The 26001-nt window shown below is 39.0% G+C and overlaps 1 protein-coding gene across 10 annotated transcripts in view; it reads left to right on the forward strand.

The window, feature by feature from the left end:
• Positions 1-26001, forward strand: part of TNNT3 (troponin T3, fast skeletal type) — a 49241-nt gene that overhangs the window by 12095 nt on the left and 11145 nt on the right. For 2 of the 10 annotated variants that reach the window (XM_089520980.1, XM_089520979.1), the window contains exons 2-11: positions 133-167; positions 1894-1907; positions 5703-5720; positions 7678-7695; positions 10367-10381; positions 16094-16111; positions 21964-21985; positions 23953-23998; positions 24307-24423; positions 25804-25881. In XM_089520980.1, the coding sequence (XP_089377106.1) occupies positions 148-167; positions 1894-1907; positions 5703-5720; positions 7678-7695; positions 10367-10381; positions 16094-16111; positions 21964-21985; positions 23953-23998; positions 24307-24423; positions 25804-25881 (366 nt within the window). In that variant the 5' untranslated portion in view covers positions 133-147. Of the gene's footprint in view, positions 1-132; positions 168-1893; positions 1908-5702; positions 5721-7677; positions 7696-10366; positions 10382-14052; positions 14065-15715; positions 15728-16093; positions 16112-21963; positions 21986-23952; positions 23999-24306; positions 24424-25803; positions 25882-26001 lie in introns of all 10 variants that reach the window. The other 8 variants (XM_089520981.1, XM_089520983.1, XM_089520984.1 and 5 more) reach the window with 8 other exon arrangements.

Raw genomic sequence — 26001 nt, forward strand, 5'->3', positions numbered from 1 at the left:
GATCTTGCTTTACAAATAAAGTATTCAGGGATATTTTTAATCCTCTATAGACAATCAGATATTCTTTTCAGTGATAAATGTGTTGTGATATGACACTTATTTATTCAGCCTTTCATTTGTTATTTTATCTAGAAACCTACTGCCAACATGTCTGATACCGAAGACGTGTAAGTAGAAACACATCCATAGAATCATTAGATTTAAAGGGCCATTCATCACAGAGCTTCTTGTACCTTGAAGCTACTAGCTTTTGCAAGTGTTACTACCAAAATCCTATTCAAAAGCCCATGAGGAGAAAAACCAATTAATGCAATGGGTTTGCATGACTTAGGATTTGGTAAATCTAAATTTCCAAAATCAGGATCAAAGAGTCCAAAAACAGTAATATATCTGTAGGAAACATATATTATTAAACCACAATAGTATCCTAATTATTTGCTGCTTGGATAGGTGTTTTTGGACTTAAACTGAATAAAAGACAAAGGCTGGAATCCACTTGGGAACTTATAAATGTCTAACCACCATAGTTACACAGCTACACAATTACATAGTTACACATCTAAACTACTCAGTCCTCATGTCCTGGGCAGCAGCATTTGCAGCTCAGGAAGCATCTAACTGGTATTTCTGCCCCCTCCCATGAGAGATCTCCATTATGGGTCTCTGTTATAATTCCCCCTTGTACTGGAAATGACTCACACAAAGGGGAGTGAGAAGATCAGTCTTCTACTTTTCCATTAACAGAGGAATGGACCCCCAGCAATCACAGCACCTGGTGCATGGTAAGTGGTGGTGGGGACTTTTCCAGTCCCTACATATGCCCTAAAATTGCAAATCCATAAGGAATGTGAATATCAATCAGTTAGGAATGCATAACTCAAGTTACCTGTTTGTAACTGTCCAAGTGAATTCTGGCCAATGGAATGATCATTTCTTGAGTGATAATGATGTGGAAGGGTGTGTAGATGCTTATCACTTCTTCCTCATCATATCTCAAGACAACATGCAGCAGACTACATGATTTTAAGATCTAATTTCCCTGCCTTTCTCTCCCCTGTCTACTATTGGTAACATTTTGTCCACGGAAGATACCTAAAGATCTCAGACACTTGTATGGATTTTTTTGTGGAGTTTTGTTTTGTTTTGGTTTGGTTATGTGGCCATGTTCTAGAAGAATTTGCTCCTGATGGTTTCCAGCATCTGTGGCTGGCATCTTCAGAGAATACACAGTTCTTTGACATCTTCTCTGAAGATGCCAGCCACAGATGCTGGCAAAACATCAGGAACAAACTCTTCTAGAATATGGCCACATAACCTAAAAAAACCCACAAAAAACTGTAGATGCCAGCCGTGAAAGCCTTTGACTTCATGCTTGTATGGACATTTGTGCCCTTTTCATAGTCTAATATTGGTATTATCAGAATATGGATTTTGAAATTTTCTTATGACCAGTATGGCTACCTCTACTATGGGTATGGAAATATTACTGTTTCTGTTACATCACAAAAGACGTTGTACCACACTAAGGTGAATTGTGATGTAATTTATTTATACCTAAGTGACTTGTAATAAATTCCTTTCCCTAGTAAATTAAGTTATATATTTTTTTATTTGAACAGTAACTTGTTACTCCCATGCTTTGAATATGGCAAAATATTTAAATCATATTTTCAAGGAATGTGTCAGTCATTGCGGACATAACTAAACCATTTTAAAGAAGCATTTAGGCTGGAATTGAATGTCTATCTGCTTGGACTGTAGAGAGAGGGATTTATTTCCATGTGAATGTGTATAGTTAACCAGTCTCACCATGCTTTCTTTCTTTCTTTCTTTCTTTCTTTCTTTGGTCCTTCCTTCCATCTGTCCTTCCTTTCTACCTTTTCTCCCCAACAGAGAGCAAGTAGAGGGTGAGTATACAAGACGCCATTTAATTATATGTAAATGCTATAAAAGTCCTCATTTTTCTAATTAATTATTCTGATGGATCATAATTTTTAATGTACTCAAATATGAATCAGTTAATCTGATATACATTTTTATTCTTCATTGAAGTTGCAATGACTGATATTATGAAGTTCTGTCTTAAATTATTTCATTCTCAGCCCTGTGCAGAACACCTGTGATCCTCTTCAGTTTGACAAGGTGGCTGTGAAATAAACAACTAGTCAGCACCAGAAAGAGTAACCCATGGGTAGTCCAACCCCTCTACCTTGTTAGAGAAACTGTGACTTGTTCTACTGTAGCATCTATAGCATTCTATGTATCAAATAAGAACTTGAGAGTTCCTGCCCAATAGCCACTAATATTAAGCACACACATCCCCAGTTTGTTTCTAGGGTACCAGAGGCCCAGAACACCATTTACGCATTTTTTATAGACAAAAATATTTTGCACAAAATGCCGCCCCTGCCCCTTGATGCCCATAGCAGACAGGTGTCACTATATTTTTGCACCATGCTGGCACAATGCAGCCACACTGGCATTGGAATTGGTGGGTCTAATGTGGGGATTTTTAAATGATCTCAGCCCTGCGTCTCTCTCTCTCTTTCTCTCTCTTGAAAAGCACCTTACATAGTTCACATGTGCCATGTCAGGATTTTCCAAAGATCATGTGTTCTGGGTACTTAGACCCTGAGTGAAACTCAGACTCAGGGCTTCCTCTGTACTGGCTTTTCTCAAGCTAGTGCCCCCCACCCCCAGCTATTCTGGGTTACATTTCCCATCATCCCCTCCCCCAACACAGTCATACGGACCAGCTCCTCTGTGCCTATGCTCAAGATTCTTGGTTCTAATTTTCTATTCAGCAGGGTCTGTCATTTGGACCAGAGTCTGTGTGCAGCCTTTTCAAGTTATTTCTACAGGATTATGGGACATTCTGACACGCTGACCTTGCCACAAGGTCAAGATCCTTTTTCTTGTGGTTGGATTGACTTCTTTTCCCCTTACCAAGACTAGTTCATCGTGATCATAGCATTTCTCTCTCTTTTCCTACCCTGTTTTTGCTTTGTTGTTGTACAGCTGCTGCCATCTGTTGGTGACACATTTTGCAATAAAGGAGCCCTTTAAAATGTGTCTCTCTTTCTTGCTAATTCATTTCAAGCTCTTTATGTTTTGTTACTATGTGAAGTGTATGTCTTGACGCTCAGATGCTTTAAAATAAAATATGCCCAATCTTGGCAGTTTGAAATGCTTTTAGCATCACTGTATAATCTAGATATTATTGTATCTATTATTGGGGAATATTTACTAGGTAGTGTTCTACTCCATATCTTTTCCCTACGTGCAAGATATCAGCTCTTTCAAAAATACATGAACATGTGCATTGTATGCTCATCGCTCTGTGTTTGTGCTCACAGTGCATGTTGTTTAAAAAGTGTTTAAAAAGTCAAACATTACTAGCACAGACTTGGTTGTGCTGCAGCCCAATATTAAAGTACTATACATTATCTGCAAGGGCTGCCTGCTAATGTGAACATAGCGATTTGTCTCTTTGACTGAAGACATCACCTTTCTTTAACAAGTCTTTCCTTCAAGCTGATACCATTTATATAGATCTTGCATCACAGAGCTGTGACACTGTAATAGAACAAAGACCAATATAGTATCCACTACTACTCTTCTTTCTTTTCTTTACTGAGGTTGGACCTTCCATACTTAAAATTAACAACACATGAGCTCAGGTCATGCAATAGAAGGTGGCAGCCTGTAGTCATTTACCTCAGACCTCAAGCTTTATCACAGCATTCTTTTTAGGAGTTCAAAGTATGTTTATGTAGATTATGGATTTCAACCAACGGGTCATTTCCTGCTATAAGATGAGGAGTCAGACTGTGACTGTACCAGCTCAGAATGCAAGTGGGAGATTGTATGTTAGAATGTACCTCCAGCCCAAAAGAACCTTCATCTTGAGCAGATGTAATAAAAACATCTTGGAAGTCTTCCTGCTATCCTACACATGATGCTTACAGACCTGAAATCTTCTATGGTAGACTGGAGTAATTTTAAGCACTGCATGTATGGGCAGAAAGAGACTGTTCCTATGCTTTTCTCTTAGAATTTTTTACTTACTACCTGTTTTTCTCCACAAGAGGATGTGAAACCAGTAATGGCTATTTACTGTTAACTGCCTTCAAATCAACCCCAACTCATGGCAACCTGTGGATGAGAGACACCTCGAAAACCCCATGTCCTCTACTGCTCTGCTCAGGCTATGCCTGGGAGAAAATATATGATCAGAAGCTTGTCTGGGGGTGGTAAGAGTGGAAGTGAACAAGAAATAAGGGAAGAATTCAGTAACTCACTCATTCCTTCCCTCCCTCTGTCTCTCACTCTCTTGCACACACACACTCATCCCAGTTTATAGAAATTTGGCTTAACTCGCATTCTAACATATGGGTTGGATGTGTCCTTAAATTGGACTGAATGAATAAATGGCGTGAACATCATGCCCCAAATGACCTTTGTTGCATCGTGTGATATAGCTACTTCATAGAGTCCCCTTTGTACTGATTTGTATGGCAACAAGGTCACACAATGTTTTGTTCCATCTGTACACTAGTTCAATGTACAAATTATGTACCTACCACCATGTGGTTCATATCCCAGGCTGCAGGAGGATGACACTGTAACTATTTGGTAAGGACTGATATTAGATGGTGGTCCAGTTCATGAAACAGAATTATAGTCTTGGAAGAGATCCTGGTGGACATCTGTTCCAATCAGAGGTAGTTTTGCCAGTTCCTTCCTCTGAAATATTGCCTACAGCACCTAGTATTCATTGGTGGTCTCCCATCCAATTAACCAGGGCTGACCCTGCTTCACTTCCAAAATCAGAAGGGATCTGGTGCCTTTAAAGTATTTAGGACCATCTTATTGTGTATGACAGACATCTAGTAAAATAAACCCAAGTTATCAAAATAGTAACATTAACTCATTACAAGAGGGTCACTCCACAGAAGCTGTCCCTCTGATATCTTCGGATTCCATGTTAATTAAAAAAATATAAAATAAATTGTATTATGATTTCATTAATAACTAGCTTGTCAAGTTTTGTTTTTTAAAAAATCCACATCACATCTCAGTTTAATCAGCTAGAATTTACTCTCTGGTTGAAGGATGATCTTTTTCAGTATGAATGTTTTATATATATATAAAGGCACATGCCTTCAGTTAGTGAACTTTGGAACTATCCTCTGCAGAAAAACATCACAATAAAACAGAATACGCAGTGAAGTGTTGCTAATCACTTGGGCCTATGTGTGCATTACATCCAACAGAAATAATTTCTTGGACCAAGTTCATTTTGTACAACACCGTTTAATCTACTCCTTATTGTACAGTTAGCATTGCCAATGATTTCAGTGGAGTCTCTGATTCTTAAAGCAAGGCGTGCTAGTTCTGCATTAGAACCCTCTAATTTATCTTTGCAGTCTGAGTTAACTCTCTCATTCTTGCAGGGGAAAATGTCCTGGTCATTGTCTGCCTGTTTGTTTATTTGTTTGGGGTTGATTGCCTCCAAATTTTTCAATTAAGATTTCTCAGAAGACTGTGGAAATCTTTTTGTTCTGTTATGTTTCATTTTTGCTCTGTATAAAGAAAAGTGCTTTCATCCTCAGTGAGTTCTTATCTTTCATGTCAGTCCTTGTGTTAAGCAATTTTGTTGATTCTGTTGCTTTTCTTGTTTTCTTTTTGTCTCAATGCAGAAGAATACGAAGAAGAAGGTAACAAAACCCTACCCAAAATGTACTTTCTCTTTCCCTTATGATCCCTTGATCCTTACCTCTTTCACTGCCTGTCATTCACCCATCTCTTTGATATTGTCTGCTAAAGATGATCTGCCATATGAATTACCAGTCTAGGTGCTTTAGCATCAAAACTTAAGTGAAGTCTAATTTTAAAGGCTAAAATATAGATCTTGATGTCTAGCGTATTGAATATATGTTACATCTAGCCGTATGCCCAACTATCTGATTGCTTCACTTTGCTTCCAGCTGAATGCATTTGCTAGCATTTACAATTGCAGAAGTAGTTCTCTTTCACACTATAAAATTATAGTACTTTGATACCACTTTAACTGCCATTTTGGTGGAGCCCTGGAATTTAGAATTCTCAGCCAGAGGGGTCTAGTGCCTCAACAAACTACAAATCCCAGGATTCTGTAGGATGCAGCCATGGCAGTTAAAGTAAAATCTAAAATGTTACGATCAGGAAGTATGAGAAATACCGTAAATTTATAATTCTAGTGTTAGGAGATCCCATTATAATACTACAGTTCAAAACAAGCTACTGTTTGTGCAAGTTAAATACACTTGCTTATAATATAAGACTGGGAACTGTATATCATCTTTAGTTAACTAATGATTTTGACAAGACAGGAGTGTTTAGAAGATGAGATTTAGAAGATTCCCTCCCATAACACTTCATCATTGTTGAGGTTTTGCTTTGCTTTGTTTAGTTTTGTTTGGTAGGATTTTTTCTGTTACCTGTAAGTTTTCTTTTGGTGAACATTAAATGAAAACACCTCAAATATTTTGAAGGGAATAATAGGTACAAACTTCTTATAGTCATTTCGTGTTGGATTATAAAGTTTAGCCTTATATTGTAAAGGCAAGAAAGAAATCAATCTCAAAAACATTTGAGATTTTCTGTTGTTTAGTGATATAAGAGTCACAGCCACGAAGACTAAATCTTTCCGAGTATCTTTATACATGGCATCAGTCAAATATTATGGCCTGTTCTGTCCTCCTAGGAGCTATTAGCCATAGAAATTTGAATACATTCAACCTCCAACCTATATGGGGAACATATTTATTTTCTTCAGGTGTAGCCACACTGCAGAATTAAAGCAGCTTGACACCACTTTAACTGCCATGACTCTATCCTACAGATTCCTGGGATTTATAGTTTGGTGAGGCACCAGAGCACTGCAGTGTGGCTACACCCTTTACCTACACCATAGTATCAGGAGTGCCATGGTGTTCAAAATGTAGTAATAACATGGATCTTCTTGGAACTAAAGTTCCAGAGAATGATCTCATCTAACCCCAATATAGAAACCAAAATTCTATTAGTAAATGCTAGAGATAACATTATTTCCTTCTCAGCATTTTGTTGCTTTGTAAAAAGTGTATTTTAAGACAATATTAAGATCAAATATTAGTCAAGAAAAGTACAACAGTGAACTAGGTGTTGTGAGTGAGAGTAGCTTTTAAACTCCATCTTCACCTGCTTGTCAAATGTACAAAGAGATAGTCAAGGGTGCTAACCTAATACAGGCAGCTTCTCCCAGGAAAGGATTTTCCTTTCTCCCTTTTCTTTCCTTTCCTTTTCCTTTCCTTTCCTTTTCTTTTTTTATCTTTCTTTCTTCCTCTCTCTTGGATAGAAAAAAAATCAATTTGAGGTTACCTGGCAAGGTGTTTCCCTTCTGTCTAATCTGCATGCGTTTTCTTTGAGAGAGTATTTCCTTTTGTTTTCTTTCTGGTTTCCAGATTTTAATCTTTGCCTGACCTTTACTTGGTTTTTTTCTAAGGTGGTTAGTTCCTGTTCTAGACATTCTCTTTTTCTAACCAGTTACTTCTTCAGCCTTACCTGACAAAGAGTTTTTAAGGCTCTGCCAACTATTTTAATGTTTTCATTTTGTTTGTTTTTGCCTCTTGTTTCCATGTCATCTCCCATCAGAAGAAGCACAAGAAGAAGGTATGTGCTATTGTCTTTGGAGTCTTATCTCTTCCTTTTCAGAAGAGTGTTTTGTCTGCATACAGGAATAATGAAGCAGCAGCAGAAAAGGAGCAAACAAAAGCAAATATTAACTCCAAAAACCTAATACAATGTAATTCATGCAAAAATTTCAATTCATGAAACTGAATTGATGTCAACACCTCTCTGCAACTCAGTTAACATGCACATCAATATATTTTTTTATTTGTTTGGAGCTGATGATTTGGCATTAAATAATGTGCCCAGTTTTTTAAAAAAAACAAAACAAAAAGAAATGTTAATGTTATATAACAAATATATATATATATATATATATATATATATATATATAGCGCTTTAGCATGGCATTATATTTGTAGTAATTGCTGTAACTGGTGTTAGGAGTAGCATGTTTTCATAATTTCACCTAGGACAGCTAGTTGCCCTAAGCTCTTATGAGTAAGAATGGGGTATACTACTACTACTAATAATAATAATAATACCTCCCCTTCCTGTCCTTCTTGAATGATAGAAATAAACGGTTTGGATGCACTCTAAAAATGTTATTATTCCCATGGCTCAGTGTGTCCAGTGTTGTAACCATTCACAATTAATGAAAGATAGATGGACTAGGAATTTGAGTAAGGTACAAAAAGGGGCCAGGGGAACACAATAAATTCAGTGCCTAGAGGAATAACCATATGTTAGTCTGTTGCAGCAAAAACAGCAACAAGTCTTCTGGCACTTCAAACTCTTTAAGGCACCCAAAGCTTTTCATTATGAAACCTATGTATACTTCAGCTATTACCTATTTTGATCACAAATATGGTGTAAAACCATTGACTAAAGCTCAGAGGATTTGCAGATATATTCAGATAGCATCTGCTCTCATTTACATCTGGACGGGATGGTTGTAGTGACACACAACCAAAAGAATAGGAATTGTTCTTGAAAGAGGCAGACTGTATTTTATTGCACCAACACTGGAAAGCAAAGTGTGCAGAATGCACACACCATACTAGTGCAACCACAGCCCTTCATACCACCTGTGGGGACTAATGTATGTGTGAGGAGGAACAGCATGAGATGAACCTTTGGCTCACCTAGGCTGGACTCCTATTCGTTGGTCCCAAGTACAGCAGACCCATTGCATCAGTTGTTGAATGAGGAGTCAACACATAGGAAAATGTGTTTACCTTGATTCAAGAGCCTTATTCTACTGGGGACTAACACTCTGGATGTTCTTCAGATGTGCTCTTGATGTCTTCATTTTTGGCTTATAAATTCTGTGCATGGTCTGGACTGTTTACATTTTCTATTCTTCTACATGTGCATGCTCAGCATTCTGCTCTTTACAATATAGTATTTTGCCTTTGCCTACACACAGTTCATCATTTCTGCATATTTAACTGCATTCATTTGCTTTCCTGTAATGAGCTATCTTCTTTCTCAACCCTGTCTTGACTGACTTGTTTTAATCATCTTCTTCTTTTCCTAATATTCTTGTTTCCTATTGCTTTGTTTTTTCCCATTCATGATACTTGCCACCAGTGAAGTTCATGAACCAGCTATGTGACTTCTGGACACTTCTCTTTCCATCCCATATTTGTGTGTACATGAATTTGAAAGTGATGGAAGAGAACAAGAGAACCTTACCATATGTATTCATTCTCTCTCTCCCTCTCTCTCTCTCTCTCTCTGGTTAACAAATTGTGATGTTAATCATGCACGAGAACCTTGTCACAAACAAGGCATGGTATGACCCCCCCCCCCCCGTGACTTCAGTTTTCTAATGGAGCTGAGAATCTATTATTGATAGAGTTTTGTAGAGCAAACAGTTACTACCTTTAAACCAAGGATGGGGAATCATTTTCAGCCTACAGTATCTTATGGAGAACCTTTCAGGGGCTGTATGCTACAAATGATTTCAGCTAAGATTCATGGTGCCTTCTTACCTTCTGTCTCATATACAAACACACATATACTCATAAATATATACACTTTTTATATCACTCACAGGCAAACGCACACCCATTCACAGACAAAACACATATATTATGCACCTTTAAAAAAAAAAGAACAAAAAGAAAGGGTAATGCTACATAGCAGTGTGCCTCCAAAATTTGTCAAATGTTGGTATTTTAAGAATAACTATTACTGCAGTAACACACAGCTTTTGGGAAACTAGACTAAAGGGTTTAAATCCGCTTCTACCAGGTCATGTTTTTACCATGCAGGTAACATTTCAAATTATTGCTCAGTGGAATTGTTAAATTTCAGTATATATGTGATTTATTTTTTCTGTTCTACTGTAATTCTCTTTGCTACCTTTATCTTCATGCTGCCCATTGCAATAGCAAGTACATTTCTATACCGATTATCAGTGCACTTAAGCATTCCCTAAGCAGTGTAAGCTAATTGCCCCAACAAGCTGTGTACTCATTTTAGTGACCTCGGAAGGATGCAAGCCTGAGTCAAGCTATGAGCCCTTGGCTGCTATTGAACTCGCAACCTTGCAGTTTGTGAGTGAGTGGCTGCAGTACAGGAGTTTAAGCACTGCACCACCAGGGCTCATATAGTTTGAGGGATTCTAATTTTATTTGTCTTGTTTTAACTTTTTTTTCTTTCTTTTGCTTTTTCCTGCTCTTTCCCCAATGTTTCCTACCTGAAGAAGCTCAAGAGGAAGGTATGTGTTGCAGCACCTCAGTTCTGAACATTTAAATGGCAGAGGTAGTAGAGTATTGTGTCTTTTATGGTTGTGGAAGAGAAGGTGTGACTGCTCTCATTACCAATCAAATAAAAAAGGGCACTGCCTATAGAAGAATCAACTAAAACCTTTGAAAACTGTAAGACTACAGATATATCATTAAGCTATTTGCATTTAATAGTTGATTTTCTACTGACAACAGTTGGATTATTTATGTACAATATACCTACCAATAACTAATTGGATATTGTGTTTCAAGCTTTCATTCCACAGCTCTGTCTTTTAAAATATAGTTCTTTCCAATGGATTATGTTACGACTGGTTCCAGTCTTACACACATGACTAAGAAATCCATGTAGGAGAATGCAAGTGTGGGGGAAATTACACTGGAATTTAAAATACCATCAGCTTTTCTTCCTGGCATGGCAGCTTGTATGCCTGTTGATGGATTTTTAAAAAGTTTCTGAGGCCAGCACTTTAAGACATTTAGTAGTAGTTTTTTGGTGGAAGGCCAGCATGAGTTTTGGGCAAAATGCAGCCCAAACTGCGAGATTATTAATATTTCATTGTGTCATTACATTTATTTTTCTTTTAAATAAGTACTGTAACTATTCTATTTATATCAAAGAATTTTGTAACTTCATGCAGATGATTAGCTGTCCTGAGTTCTTATGAGGATGAGTAGAATTAGAATATAACATAACAACAACAACTCTCTACTTCCTCTCCTGTTGGAACAACAGAAATAAAAAGTTCAGATTCAACCAAAAAATTTTGTATTATTGTTATGGCTTAGTGTGTCCATTGTAATCACACACAACTTACAAAAATAGATAATCATAGAATCATAGAGTTGGAAGAGACCACAAGGGCCATCCAGTCGAATCCCCTGCCATGCAGGAACTCACAATCAAGGCATCCCCGACAGATGGTCATCCAGTCCCTGTTTAAAGACTTCCAAGGAAGGAGACTCCACCACTCTCTGATCAACAGGAATTAGCATGAGGCAAAAGAGTAGGAGCTCACACTGGTCTCCCAAATTCATTTTATTTTTAATCCAGTGTGTACTTCAGCTCCCACATGTTTTTCATATGTTTAGTGTAAATACATTTACTGAAAGGGAAGGCAGGAATATGTAAATGCTGTCTGCTCCATAAAGACAAGTAACACTGCTGTGTCAACACCGGAAAGCCAACTGTACAGAATATATATTCCATATTGGTGACACTTCAGCCTTTCATACCATCTGTGAGGACAATATCTGTGTGAAGGGGTACAGCAAAGGAGGAAACCTTGGCAAACTCATTTTGTCACTCTAGATGTGATCTGTAAATTAACCCACTCCTTGAAATATACAAGTGTGCCATAGAAAGACTATAATAGCTTTGTTAGCTCTTTGTCACTTACAAGCCCTTTGTCTGGTCTGGACAGTTTACATTTTCTGCTCTCTTGCATCTGCATGCCTGGCGTTCTCCTCTACAAGTTAGCATTTTACATCTGCCTAAATGCAGTTTATCATTACTATTCTTATATGACTGCAAAAAATGGCTTTCCTGCAATTCTTCTTGTCACTGTTTTGAATGACTGGTTTTTAATAATCTCCTTTTCCTAACATTCTTGCTTTCTATTGCCTTGTTTTTTTTCCATCCATGATACTTCCCACCTGGTGAAGTTCATGTACCAGGTATGTGACTTGACTTCTGAATACTTCTCCTTCCATCCTGTATTGGTGTGTGCAAGGTTTTGAAAGTGATGGAAGAGAACAGGAGAGCAACACATTACCTTAACATTTACATTTGTTGTCATGATCCCTCACTTTTCCTCCCTCCCATTTTTTTGATTAATAAATTGCGATACCTATCATGCATGGGAATAATAAAACATAATGTATTCACCAGGCCTGACACTCAGCATAAATGAAACTTTGGCACTAAACAGATGACTCTAAAGGACTGGAAATGCAAATCTTTGAGAACTGGAAATGCAAATCTTTAAGCGCCAAATTAGGGGTGTGGTAACTGAACACCGCAGCACCAAACAGGTGTTTTTCCAGGGCAAAATGCCACTTCTTTTTTGCCTGGAAAAATAGCACCCTTACCACTGTGGTGGCACTTTTTGGTTCTCCTTTTGAAGTGCGATGTGCAGTTGCCATGCCGCCGTGCTGCAATGCTGCCTGCTGTCTCGGCAGGTAGGCAGCATGATGTCGGCTTGGGTGTGGAATTGGGGCACGCGGCATGCAGCCACCACGCCACCACTCCATCCCGACGCTGGCCCTTTTGGCCAATCTGTTTAGCCTCTTAGTTTCCCTAGTAAATTCAGTGGTCTCAAAGATGTAGGCCAATTGAGAATCTGCTGCTGTTGAAGGACTTTTATTAAACATATGATTTCTAGCTCTATTAACAGATTGGGAAATCATTTTCATCCACAGCCCCTTCCAGGGAAACCCCTAGAAGCCATATGCTAGAAATGCCCTCTACAATGGTGCACCTGCCTATTCTTGACACACACTCTTTCACACATAGCACTGCGCACACATGTGCACACACATAGAACAATATCACATATATTTTTGAAGCTTCTTGTTAGTTTCAAAGAACTAGCTAACTTTTTGTCCACTTTTTGTGGACCGTTTTTACATATATTTGCTTCTTTGAAGGTGGAATGAGAACTGAGTTAGGCCAAGTCAAATTATTTCATGACATATTTAGAAAAGTTAGTTGGTCCTTTATCCATTTGGCAGAACAATTATAGATATGATCAAACTGCTGTTATTTTTTTAATGAGTTTAACAGCAGACATGCACACTTTGAATATTCCATTTAATTTTAAGAATTGGAAATGCAAATCTTTCTGGTTAGTTTGTGAGTCTGAAGATGGGACCTACCTATTTTTATTTATGTATGATACCTAGTATGGTATATTCTTTTCTATAACATTATTAAATGGCTGTGATTTTTTTAAATGTCCAACAACAGCATAAAGGGTGTTCAAATGTCATTCATTCACTCATAGAGAGTAACCACTCATTGTGGCCATAGCAGATCAAGATTTTGCTTAGGAAAAAGTTGCTTCACATGCTGCTTACTTGATATGAGGGTTTAATATCCATGTAGGGAAAAGCAGTATGCAAAATTATCTTGACTCACATATGACAAATGAATAGTCTTGATTCACATTTGTAAATAAATGATAATTAGGTCTCTTTTACACAACACAAATGTAGCACTTTGATATCACAATGGCAGCATTGTATAGAATCCTGGGACCTTTATTTTTGTGAGGCTCTTAGTATTCTCTGGCAGAAATCTCAAGTGTCTCACAAAACTACACATCCCAGAATTCTGTAGTCATGATAATTAAAGTAGAATCAAATTGCTATATTTATGCATGTGAAAGGGGACTTAATCTTGTCTTACAACATAGCCATCTCCAAATCCTTTTTGCATGTGCATGCTGTCTTTTCTCACTTATGTTTGCTTCTTTTCTTTTCATTTTAAATACATGGTGATTTGCTTACCACTTTAACCTATTTATAAATTAAATATGTCAACCTTGATTTGCAAGAGTTCAAGGTTGTAACTGATCCTGTATTTCTTACTTATCTTGTCTTCCTTTTCCCCTATTGACACTCCCTCTCCCACCTCATGAAGTTCATGAACCAGGTATGTGACATGACTTCTGAATTCCTCTGATTCTTTGAATGGGTAACATGTACAGGAATTCAAAGGTGGAGCAAGGAAACAGGAGATAACCATAATTCTTAACTTTTGCTTGATTTTAATTATTAAAACATTGTGTTTATTAAAACATTCTTATTTTTATTAAAACATTTAATAAAGAAGTTTAACATCCTTCATGTGTAAGTATCGGAATCATATAATATTCTAAAAAAGGGTTGACTGAATGTAGAGAGGGGAAAGAGGCAGTTTTTTTTTTAAAAATGGGCAGCTAATGGGGAAATGAGACAATTCAAGGAGGATGTGTGTTCTTTTTCTACATTATATTGCATATGTGCAGAGAGGCAAGCAGGATCACATTGTCTTTGTACCTGTCCCCTACATGAATTCCATATAACACATAGAGCTATTTTGCATGTTCTGCTGAACATGCATAGAGGGTGACAGTGTAATTAGCAGGTAGAGTCTCAGACTGACTTTGACATCTGTCTTCATCGAGAGATGAGAAGAGAGCTAAAGTCTAAAATCAGCCTTGTGAAGAGTTTCCATGCATATATTACACACAAAAAAATACTGTATTCATGAGTGAACATTCCTTTTAAATGGATACAGTTGCAAAAATATATATATGCTGGTTTTGGAATTCTGCATTATAGCCTGGTTTGACCCAAGCACAGGTTGATTCAGAGAGAGGTCTTTTCTGTAGTTGGAGCTGGATTCCCATGGTATTTATGTGTAAAGAATATTGTAGCACTTATAAGCTATATATATTCTTGTAATTGGAATAAATCGGTTGAATAAATCCTAGATATCTATGGAAATTTTTTCTTTACTTATATTCTTACATGGCTATTGATTCAAAAAGTTGATCCAAAAATATTAAAATGAAGATCATAGCTACCTTGATATTAACCATGCAGCTATGTAATCGTTACAGATGTTGTTGTTATTCCTTGTTTAAAGTATATTACTATGAGGAGCAATGCATACAGATGTGCATTTCTTATAGTGGATGTGATCTGATATGGGTTACATAAACCATGTGCTGAAAAGAGGTGTGGTCATTTCTGAACTTCTGGGTTTCTTGGAGATGGCCCTTTGTAAGGTCTTTGGTATTGCTGCAATCTAGTTGAATGAAGCGGTGTGTGCATTTCTCTAGGATCACTTTGTTTTCAATCAGAGTGTCATCCTATGCATGATTACAGCCAAGAGAAATATGGTAGTGAATTCCTCTTGGTTTATATTTCTTTTGGCTGTGCTGACAGATGATTTGCAGACTGTGTTGCATTATTCTTCTCACCTAAGGTCAACCATTCTCTTTTACTGACTCCCCCTTTGGCTGCCTTTATGTGGCCCTTTAACATTACAAACCTATACATGTCTAGTCAGAAGCAAGCCCCATTGAGTTCAATGGGACTCCTAGGTAAGTATGTATAGGATTGCAGCCAAAGTGCTATTAATTTTCTTTCCCACTGACTATGGATATGCCTTACTATGCTCTCCCCTGCCCCCTGGACTCAGACTCACACAGAAGAGTTCAAAGACCTCGCATTCATCATATTAACATTGTTCCTCTTGTTTTCATTCTCTTGTTGTTTGTTACATCTTGTTCCATGACACTTCTCACCTGATGAAGTTCATGAGCCAGGTATGTGACATAACTTCCAAATTCCTCTAATTATCTCTGATATGTACACAATATATACATATGTGTGTGAATGAGATGTTGGAAGAGAAGAAACAAGATCAACAAGTACTATTAACAAACTATTGCTTACAGTGCATTTCTCCTTGAGTTCTCCAGCCCCACAGCTCTATTAACCTGCTGTTGATGTTTTTTCACAGCCCCATAGCTTCTCCAGATGTCTATGTGTTGCACAATTCTTTTCTTAACTAGCATTTTATCTATTTTTCCTTTATACATTCCTTATTCATCAGATTTATTTCAAAAATATTTACGTCCATATTCTTTTTCCTTTATTCTCTGCTTTCCACCACTGCTTCTTTCCACTAGAAGAAGTCCATGAAGAAGGTATGTGCTTTCTACTCTGGGAATCATTTTTCTTCCTTTTCTCCTCTAGGGTTGCAGAAATGGTGTTCAAAAATAGCCTTATTTATTTATTTAGGTTCCACAGGCTGAAAAGGCATTGAGCAGCACTAGAAAACTAAGTTTTTCTTAGCAGATTTTCATAGGATAAGAACATAAGAAGAGTTGTGCTGGTTAAGACTTGGTTGTCAGACCAGACAGGCCTATCTAGTCCAGAATTCTGGTCACCAAATAGTTAACTTATTGCCTATGGGAAGTCCACCAACAGAGCATAGTGTAACTGCACTGTCCATCTGGCATCCCTCACCAACTGATATAGCCAAAGTGTACTACTTCGGAATGTTTTGGTTGAACAATTCTGTGAAGCTAACCCACTTCACTGTTTGTTTGTGAGGATAAAATTGGGTGAGGGGGATCAAACCAAGAGAACTGCTTAACCCTAGGCCAAGCAAATCGAAGCCCTCCAAATATTTTTGGAATCTTTTCCCAGTATCATTCATCATTGGTTATGCTGCCTTGAGCTGATGTGTCCCCCCACACAAAATGTCATAGTTAGAGACTAATGTTCCACTACTCTTCCTATCTGGAAGACATGTCCTCCTAGAGATATCATGGTGCATGTTCCACAGAAAAACAAAAAGAGAGAAGGAGAGAAGGGAGTGGTAAAAAGCAATTTAGGTGATTATGGTGTCTGGTGCTACCAGAGTTTCATAAACTGCTTCTAGATTTGTCCATTAACAAATGCTTATTGCTACTGTACATAGTACAATAAATATATCTGGTGCTTTAGAGAGTAATTAGAGGAAGCAAGTAGATATGTTCCTGCCTCAAGGAGTTTATAATCTAAATGCATGTCTAAGGAAGATCAGAACTGCGTGAACAAAGTAATTTCATGACCTGGCCCTCAGACACTATAACTTTTATCTCACTATTTCTCATTACCTTTAAGACATTGTTCTTCTTTGTTCACACAGCATAGGAACTAATAATTCTAGGATTTGGAAGTGGGAAGGGAGAGAAAAAGGCCCTGTATAGACTGGTGCTTTGTGCCAGCCTGGAGCTGAAATTAAGGCTCGGTACTACTAAAGGTAACCATGTGCCATATTGTCGTGCCCCTGTCCACACGGGGCATGCCATTATGACACATGGGCATCTGAGCGCCCAAATGGCGCTTGCTGGAAGCGGTGGCAACATAGCACATGAATGCCATTATGATGCCCTTAAAACGAAGCCGCCTAGAGCGGCTCCTTTTTAGGGAGCGTGTCGGTGCCGTGCTGTGCAGCTGACACGGCACTGACGAAGGGCAAAAATGGGCAGCTTGGAGTCGCCCGTCTGTATCCCCCCAAAGAAAGTAGGAAGTTGGGCAAATAGAGAACATAAAAAAAGATTTTGGAAACACATTGACTGGATTACTTTCTTTCCTTTATCTTTCATTTGCAGCTGGAGAAGAAGGAGAATATTATGATGGTATTTTGCTGTCTGTTATTGGAGACAGCATATTCTAACACCCTTTTTTCTCTGCTTCTAATCCTTACCCGATGTAAAACCAGGAACTGGGCCAAATCATCGGAGTTGCAAATCTACAACCTTTCATCCCTCCATATTGTCAGGGATTTGCCTTGTGTCAACTCAGGTTTTCACACCAACTGATTACTCCCCACCCCATATTTGTGGCCAACAGATGGAAAATAAGTGGAATTAGGGTCAAGATGCAAGTGATGTGAAATAAAATTATTATTATTATTATTATTATTATTATTATTATTATTATTATTATTATGCTTTATTTATATAGCACTGTAGATTTACACAGCGCTGTCCATACAAACAATAAAATAGATAAAGTAAACCTGCCCATGGCGTACAATCTAAGAAAATGCATCTTTGCATTTAATATGGCCCTGTAAAAAATGGGGTGAATTCTGGTGGGGATAGCCATGGGAATTGAATGTAACCCCCTATGCCCATGCTGCTGTCTCAAAAATAATATCTTCCCTGAAGCAGGCATTTATTTGTGTTGGCAGTAAATCCTCCATTGGGTCCTGCTTCATAATCTTGCATTTATTGCCACTGATTTTCTTTAAATGTACAGATCTAAAAATTCTAATAGAGATCAGTAGATACTCTGAGGCATTGTTTACTGATATGTTTTGATCCTTTTTGAATTTCAGATTCTGGTGGGAGAATTTCAAACTTTTTTTTTACCTGAGATCACTTCAGTTCCCTTTCCATTTTAAAAATGCCATGCTTACTTTCCAGCTTTGTTGCTGCTATAATATCATGGCAAAGTGTTGGTTGACTCCTTTTGGGGGGCAGCATCTGCACAGGGATTATTTTTCTAGCACTTGTATGTAAGACCCAGGATAGTCAGAACCCGCAAAAAAGGAAAAGGCATCAGAAGAAAGGATTTTGCCATGATGATTGTGTGTTTGTTTTCCCCAGTTCCTTAAAGAAGATGGGAAAAAAAGAGACTAAGATAAATTCTAACACTGAGACAGGTTTCTGTGTATAGATTCTGTCTTTTGTTGTGTCATGCACTTGAAGGCAACTGCTAATTTTTTTTTTTTTTAAAGGTTTTCTTTTCCTGTTTTACTCTTATCTGGGGTGCTTCCAGATGAGTTTCTTTCATAGATTTTTACCAGTTTACAATATCTTCCATTTATTAACCCTGCCCCAATTGTCCATGGTTGCACAATATCTTGTGCAAATAGTGTTAGGGCCCCACCATTTGGAAGCACTTCTAGTATCCTGAAAGCACTGCAATATTACTTTTTATTTCAGGATCAGAAAACTAACTGTTTCTTAACCACATGTTCATGGAATTATTCCTTGAACATTCCTAAAAATGCAAAAACATATGTGTTGTTAATTTTGACTAATAGTGGAGATTATCACACTGCGTTCTGAGAACGTTCCTATCATCACGTGATGAGAACGTTCCTGGAACAGATATTACTGCATTAGTAAACTAGAACGTGATCAGAACGTGATCAGAACTGCATTTTACCGCACAGCGATTCCTGAAACCGTTCCGAGAACATATTCCACCAAGGCCGCCTCCGTCTCCTGATTGGCTGAAAGAATGACAGGCAGGGAGGCAGGGAAGCAGGCAGGCGAGCGACTGCAGTGAGGGAAGGGGTGTGTGTGAGAGAGAGAGGGGGGAAAGGAGGAGGGAGGGAAGGGAGGGAAGAAGGAGGGATCGGGAGGAAGGCAGGGAGAAAGAGAAATGGGGAGAGATGAGCCTTGCAAGTTACATCCCAAACCTCCTTTGCAAGGTTGGGAAGAAGGAGGAGCTCCATGCAGGTCTCTTCAAGCCGAAGAAAAGCAAGTTGCCAGGGAGGGGACTGGGCCAAGGGCAGAGCCCCGGCAGCCATAGCAGCTCTTTAAACCGGTTAGAAAAGAAGAGTCCTCTGCTGTCATCCCAATTCCCCATTTTGGCTGCTTGTCAGCCTTTTGCCTCCTGTGTGTGCGCATGTAATGTGTGCCTTCATAGAATCATAGAATCATAGAGTTGGAAGAGACCACAAGGGCCATCCAGTCCAACCCCATTCTGCCATGCAGGAAATCACAATCAAAGCATCCCCAACAGATGGCCATCCAGCCTCTGCTTAAAGACCTCCAAGGAAGGAGACTCCACTACACTCTGAGGAAAGAGTGTGTTCCACTGTCGAACAGCCCTTACTCTCAGGAAGTTCCTCCTAATATTGAAGTGGGATCTCTTTTCCTGGAGCTTGCATCCATTGCTCCGGGTCCTAGTCTCTGGAGCAGCAGAAAACAAGCTTGCTCCCTCATCAATGTGACATCCCTTCAAATATTTAAACAGGGCTATCATATCACCTCTTAATCTTCTCTTCTCCAGGCTAAACATCCCCAGCTCCTTAAGTCGTTCCTTGTAGGGCATGGTTTCCAGACCTTTCACCATTTTAGTCGCCCTCCTTTGGACACGCTCCTTTTTGAATTGTGGCGCCCAGAACTGGACACAATATTCCAGGTGGGGCCTGTGAGCTTCCCTCCCCGCTTTAATTCTTGTCTGGCTCTTTGCTATGGAATTCTGGGAGTTGTTTGCTTGCTTTTGTGTGTTGCTCCAAACAGAGGAGCTTTTGTGGGTTCCTTCCTGGAGGGAAGGAGGAGAAGGTCCTGGGCATCCCTGCCATCCTTGCCTCCTGCAGGCTGCCAGCACAGGAGCCCCGCTGGACATGACACTAGAGGCCCCCGCAGAAGCAGCCAGACCCTCTCCCTCTTGCTCTCTGCTCTGGCCCCCCTGTTTCCCTCTCTCTCTCTCTTTCCCTTCTTTCCTCTTCTCTCACTTGTCCCAACTTTCCTCCCTTCCCTCCCTCCTTCTTTCCCCCCTCACACACACACACCTTCCCTCACTGCAGTCGCTCGCCTGCCTGCCTCCCTCCCTGCCTGTCATTCTTTCAGCCAATCAGGAGACGGAGGAATGAGAGAACGGATTTGAGAACAGATAAGAATATCGCACACACCTCTGTTGGAACGTTCTCATCACGTTTCAGCTCTCTGGGAACACATTCATATCTGTACCCTCCTGGAACACATTTGGAACACATTTAAACGTTCTGAGAACCCGATTGGAACACATACGTGCGGTATACTCAAATGCGTTCCGTTCTCATCACGTGATGAGAACGTTCTCAGAACGCAGTGCGATAATCTCCTTTATGTATATCTCAGAGAGAATTGCGAGCAATGGACAGATAGTAACCCTCCCCCAGCAAATATCAAACAGGCACAGAGTTTATCTGAAACATATTTCTCTACAATGATGTGTTCTACTAACCTGAAGTTGTACTATGCAATAGGATTATAGAATTTTTAATGAATACAGCATGAGGGAAACTTTGGCCTAATTTTATTTGTTAATCCCAACTAGACTCACTGCATCAAAGTGTTTATTTATTGGCTTCCCATTGATTCAAAGGGTCTTCTTAAGCCAATTTTAAAAATTAGATTTAGAGCTTTGTGTGTTTCTGAATAACATCCATGAAAAATGGTTTGGCGTGATTTCTGTCCTCATCTTCTATATTTTAAGCTATTGTAGATTAAAAGCTCACAGCTTAACAGAGCAGAAAAATTAATACCTATGGAATGTTTAATTGGTAGAAGAATGGAATGCAGAGTGACATAACATTTTTTCCTGCAATCAATTCTACAATTGTATTGCCTTGTAAATACAAAAGTGTAATGTTCACAGTTTCTCAAGTCAGGAGCATTATCAATACTTTGTCCAATAAGCTGTGAGCTTTTTATTGTTGAAATCTCACCAAAATGTGGGGAAAGGGAAGGAGTCACCCAGAGAGAGCATTGTATGACAGAATTCTTTGAATTCATACACAGCATGTGGTTATAAAATATATTCAAGTTTTGACAGTCAGAAATGATGTAGTAAATCAAGGGTGGAAGATGTGTGGCCTTACAGATGTGTGACTCAACAGCTTCCACCATCTGTTCCTTGACTATGGGACTTTGAGGGCTGATGGGACTTTGAGTCAAACAACATGTGCAGGACCACTTTTCCCCATACCTGCATTAAAGGAAACCAAACTATTTTCCAAATGCTGTGTTGATGCTTTCATGCAATCTTTTGATTCATTTTTTTAAATGTTTTACTTCTGAGTAAAACTGGCCTGCCAAGGAGTGTGTGTATGAAATATAAGGAGTGCAGCCAAGTGCCTTTGGGGTATTTCCATAAGACTGGACAACCCCGCTGGTTCACTTGTTGCAGCAATTCAAAGAAGAATATATTCTGTGGTTCTAATCCTTACTTTCTCCATCTTTCCTTCTGTTGTCTTGTTTCCCTCCTGTATTGCTATATTTAGAGAAGAAACCCAGACCACCACCGTAAGTGTGTACTACCAGATGTTTAATATATTAGGTGTTGTAATAATTATTTTTAAAACTTCAACTTTAGGCAGGTTCAGGTGATTTAAATAAGCAGAGCCACTCAGCTGTGCAGTGACTCACATTTCACTGGTTGTACTTCTTTGGCATATCCAAAGACATTTTTATACATCCCATTGTGATTAAATGTGATTTCCATCAAAGGCAACAGAGACATTCTGCCAACAGAAAGCAGATGTCTACATTTAGCTGGGAGAAAGCCACTCTCATATTGCTATCTCTGTAGGAAGTACTCAGCCATATACAGAAGCATTGCCATCCATTCCCTGACTTGCAAAAAGTGAGAAGATGTCAGGGTTAGATAATGACATACTGAGAATGAGGGCAGGTGAGGCTTACCTAGCAAAATGCTATAGAAAACACATTGCACAATGTTTCAGGAAAACATTGTGCAAAAAACAGGCTCTGAGAAGGGATTTAATAGAGGAAAGGCAAATTTAAAATAACTGGCTGCAGGATTCTGGGAACAGCAGTGGAAAGAAGTAACTTTTCCAAGCTCTGAATCTTGATATTGGAATCTTGTTACTGGAATATTGCCTGATATTCTAGGGAGTGAAGAAAGGCAATCAGGATGATGTGGGGCTTTAAAAGGGTTTGACAAGAGAAATAAGTTGCATGGAGCAGAAGGAGTCTGAAAAGAGGTCTGGTAAGGTGAGGTATAACAGTCACCAGAACCAGGATCTGGTAGGTCAGTTGTTAGATGATCTATGGACTCCATTGTATGGGGTTAAAAAGCAGCTTACCTTTCCCAAATTCAGTGCTAATTTGGGAAGCAGCCAGGTCCTATCACACAGAAATTGCCACCGAATTGCCACCCAGGTCCATCCCAGATGCAGCCTGGGTCATCTAAGCTGCTTCGTGGCCATTTTTAGAAGTCTGTTTCAATACAGAAGCTTCTGACTTCTAAAAATGGCCATGGAAGTAGCTTACAGGACCCAGGACAGACCTGGGCAGCAATTTGGCAGCAATTTCTGTGTGATAGGACCCAGCTGCCTCCCAAATTAGCACTGAATTTGGGAAAAGAAAGCTGCTGCTTTAACCCCATGAGATAGTGTCCTACGTCAGAGTTTTCAGACATGGGATCCATACTTAGGGCAATGACAACAAATAAGGGTGCAAAAGACTGGGTGGGGAGTGAGCTACATGCTTTAAAAGCTCACCCCTTCACAGAGACCAGATCAGTAACAGCTTAGCAACTGCCAGCTCCACTGTGGTACAATTTTCCTTATGGTGAAAGATGTTTTTCCACTGTCGCTGACAAAAATTATGGGTGCTTCCAGGCAAGGCTTTTATCATGCAATCCCCATGCCTCATTGATGGAATTTTACAAGAGGCCCAAATAACGTCTTCCACATGTTTCCTGTGTTTTTTTTTACCATTTCTTCCAATTTTTTCTCTCTCTACAAAATATACATTAAAGAAAGAAGAAAAATTGAATAGGTGCACAGCATCTTTAGACTGGAAGTGCTCAGAGCCTTCCATCTGGAAACAACAATTGTTAATGTTGTAAATGTTTGAGAACATAACTATGGTGTCAGAACTGCAGAAACCATTTTTAATGTTCCCAATCCCATATCAAATTGAGATGGATTTGATGGTTTGGTGCTGAATTTGAGAGGAAATGACATTTTGTAGAAAGGAAAAATGTGGGTGCTGCCCCATTGTTGAGAGGGTAATTTGGTGCCTCAACACTTTTGAGTTTGACACCCTAAGCTCTTAAGTTAATAGAAGTGTAGCCTTTCCACTTAGGTTTTCCAAAAACTACTAGTTACCCAAGGTTGATTTCCATTACTTATCTATGTGGGAAATTTTCTGGCCCCAAGAGTCTCACTACTTGAAGTTCTGAGAATACAGTAATTATTCCTGGTGCTTATATGTCTTTCTTTCCTTTTGCCCCATCTGCAAAGGCTGGCTGCACCTAAGATCCCAGAGGGCGAGAAAGTAGACTTTGATGTAAGTATTACTGACCCTTTCCAATGAACATCTTGTTGTGCTACTATCCCCTCTCAATTTGAAAGTAATTTAACCGACAGGATTTTTTTTTTTTAAAGGACTTCCATCTAAGTCCTGAAGACCTTTCCAAATAGCCTCCCTAATAATGAGAGGAAATCAGTCTTTGGAGTTGTAATAAATGGGGATAATAAATGTTTGTAGAGTTTAAAGATCTATAATGTATCTAAAAGATTGTTATCATCCTCATCATCGTCTTCATAGCCAGCCAGCCCCTGCCCTCATGACAACCCTTTCTCTCCTTTCTCTAGGACATCCAAAAGAAGAGGCAGAACAAGGACTTGATTGAGCTTCAAGCCTTGATTGATAGTCATTTTGAAGCCCGGAAGAAGGAAGAGGAGGAGCTGCTGGCCCTCAAAGAGAGAATTGTAAGTTGCCCTGATGTGATTTGCCCAAGATTATTGTGTCTCCAAAGGAGTAGTAGGTCATAGCTGCCTATGATTTCTTACATACACAATATACAAAGAATAATCCCTTCCTTCCCACAAAAAAGTCTATGTGAAGAGGATTCTTAAGAGTGATCACATCTTCAGCCAAGTCTGACTGTGCCATTTTGGGGTTATATGGAACTGTGCTACTAACAAATGCATAACTGAAAGTTGACCCTTCTACTATTTTCTCATTTCTAATTCCCTAGAACACTACTCACCTGAATTGTTAGGTTTTGGTTATTTTGTCAGACAACAGGTGGTATCTTATCATCAGGTTAAATGCAAGTGTTTTTAGATGAATATTGACAATGATTCATCTAATCAGCTTGTAGATGACACAGATCTCATACTGGGAAAACTCACCTAGGGAAACTTTGGCTATCTCTATGGGATGACATTTACATTGATTTGGACTGTTCAGACCAAGGGCAGTTTCTTCACTTAAGGACACCTCCAGATGAGGAAAAAGTCTCTAGAAGTCACAGATATTGTTCCTATATAAACCTAATTTGGAGATCCACATGATGTTTTGCTTCATTCTGAAGTATTTCCTGGGAGCTCCCAAGGTTATCAAAGACTTTTCATCCCCACTCCCAATTGGTTAAAATTAACTCAGTACTTTCTGAAATGAAATGAATCTGCATTTTCCTATGTCTTTCTATGGTCTCAAAGAATCATAGAAGCATAGAGTTGGAAGAGGCCACAAGGGCCATCCAGTTGAAGCCCATCCTGCCATGCAGGAATACACAGTCAAAGCACCCTCGACATATGGCCATCCAGCTTCTGTTTAAAGACCTCCAAAAGAGGGAGACTCCACCACTCTCCGAAGGAGTATGTTCCACAGTGTCAGAAGGACTAAAGATGGGTGCTTCCAAGTAAACACAGCTATTGTTTCCATGATAGATTCAACAGAGATCAAGCAAGAGAAAGAAGAATATTAGCTCTAAAACAAAATAATCCTAATAGTTAACCAGTGTAATATTGCTATAGCACTCAAGCATTTTGACAACAGCTTTCTGAATGATAATTTAAAATTCTCAGTGGAAATTGGTTCTGCGTTCTGAGATGATGTATGAGACTGGCTTTGTGGGGAGGGGAAAGAAGCAAGGGGAGGGAAAGAAACCTGCAGTATTTCAAGAAAGAGACTGGAGGCAAACCCATTAATTATGCAAGTAGGAAAAGAGATATATTTTGCCATCTGGAAGCACCCTAAATAATGACGGAAGTTGCTTGAGACAATTTGTTTTAGCTAACAGCACAAACAGAATGATAATGAAACCACTTACTGCTTTCTCTCTCTTTATGTGTGATGGACAGGAGAAACGTAGAGCCGAAAGGTCAGAGCAGCAAAGAATCCGGGCTGAGAAGGAAAAGGAGCGCCAAGCAAGGCTTGCTGTAAGTCCTTCCACATTCTTTTCTCCTTCATTTCATATTGTCCTGCAACAGATCTATCAATTAAGTGAGCATCTTCTGCATGCAGAATTCTTCACTCCTCTAGAAAAAGAAATGTTCAGT

The sequence above is a fragment of the Sceloporus occidentalis genome, unplaced genomic scaffold, assembly GCF_023333645.1.
Source record: "Sceloporus occidentalis isolate IW3139 unplaced genomic scaffold, rSceOcc1.0.p SCAF_4, whole genome shotgun sequence".
NCBI classification, from domain to species: Eukaryota; Metazoa; Chordata; class Lepidosauria; order Squamata; family Phrynosomatidae; genus Sceloporus; species Sceloporus occidentalis.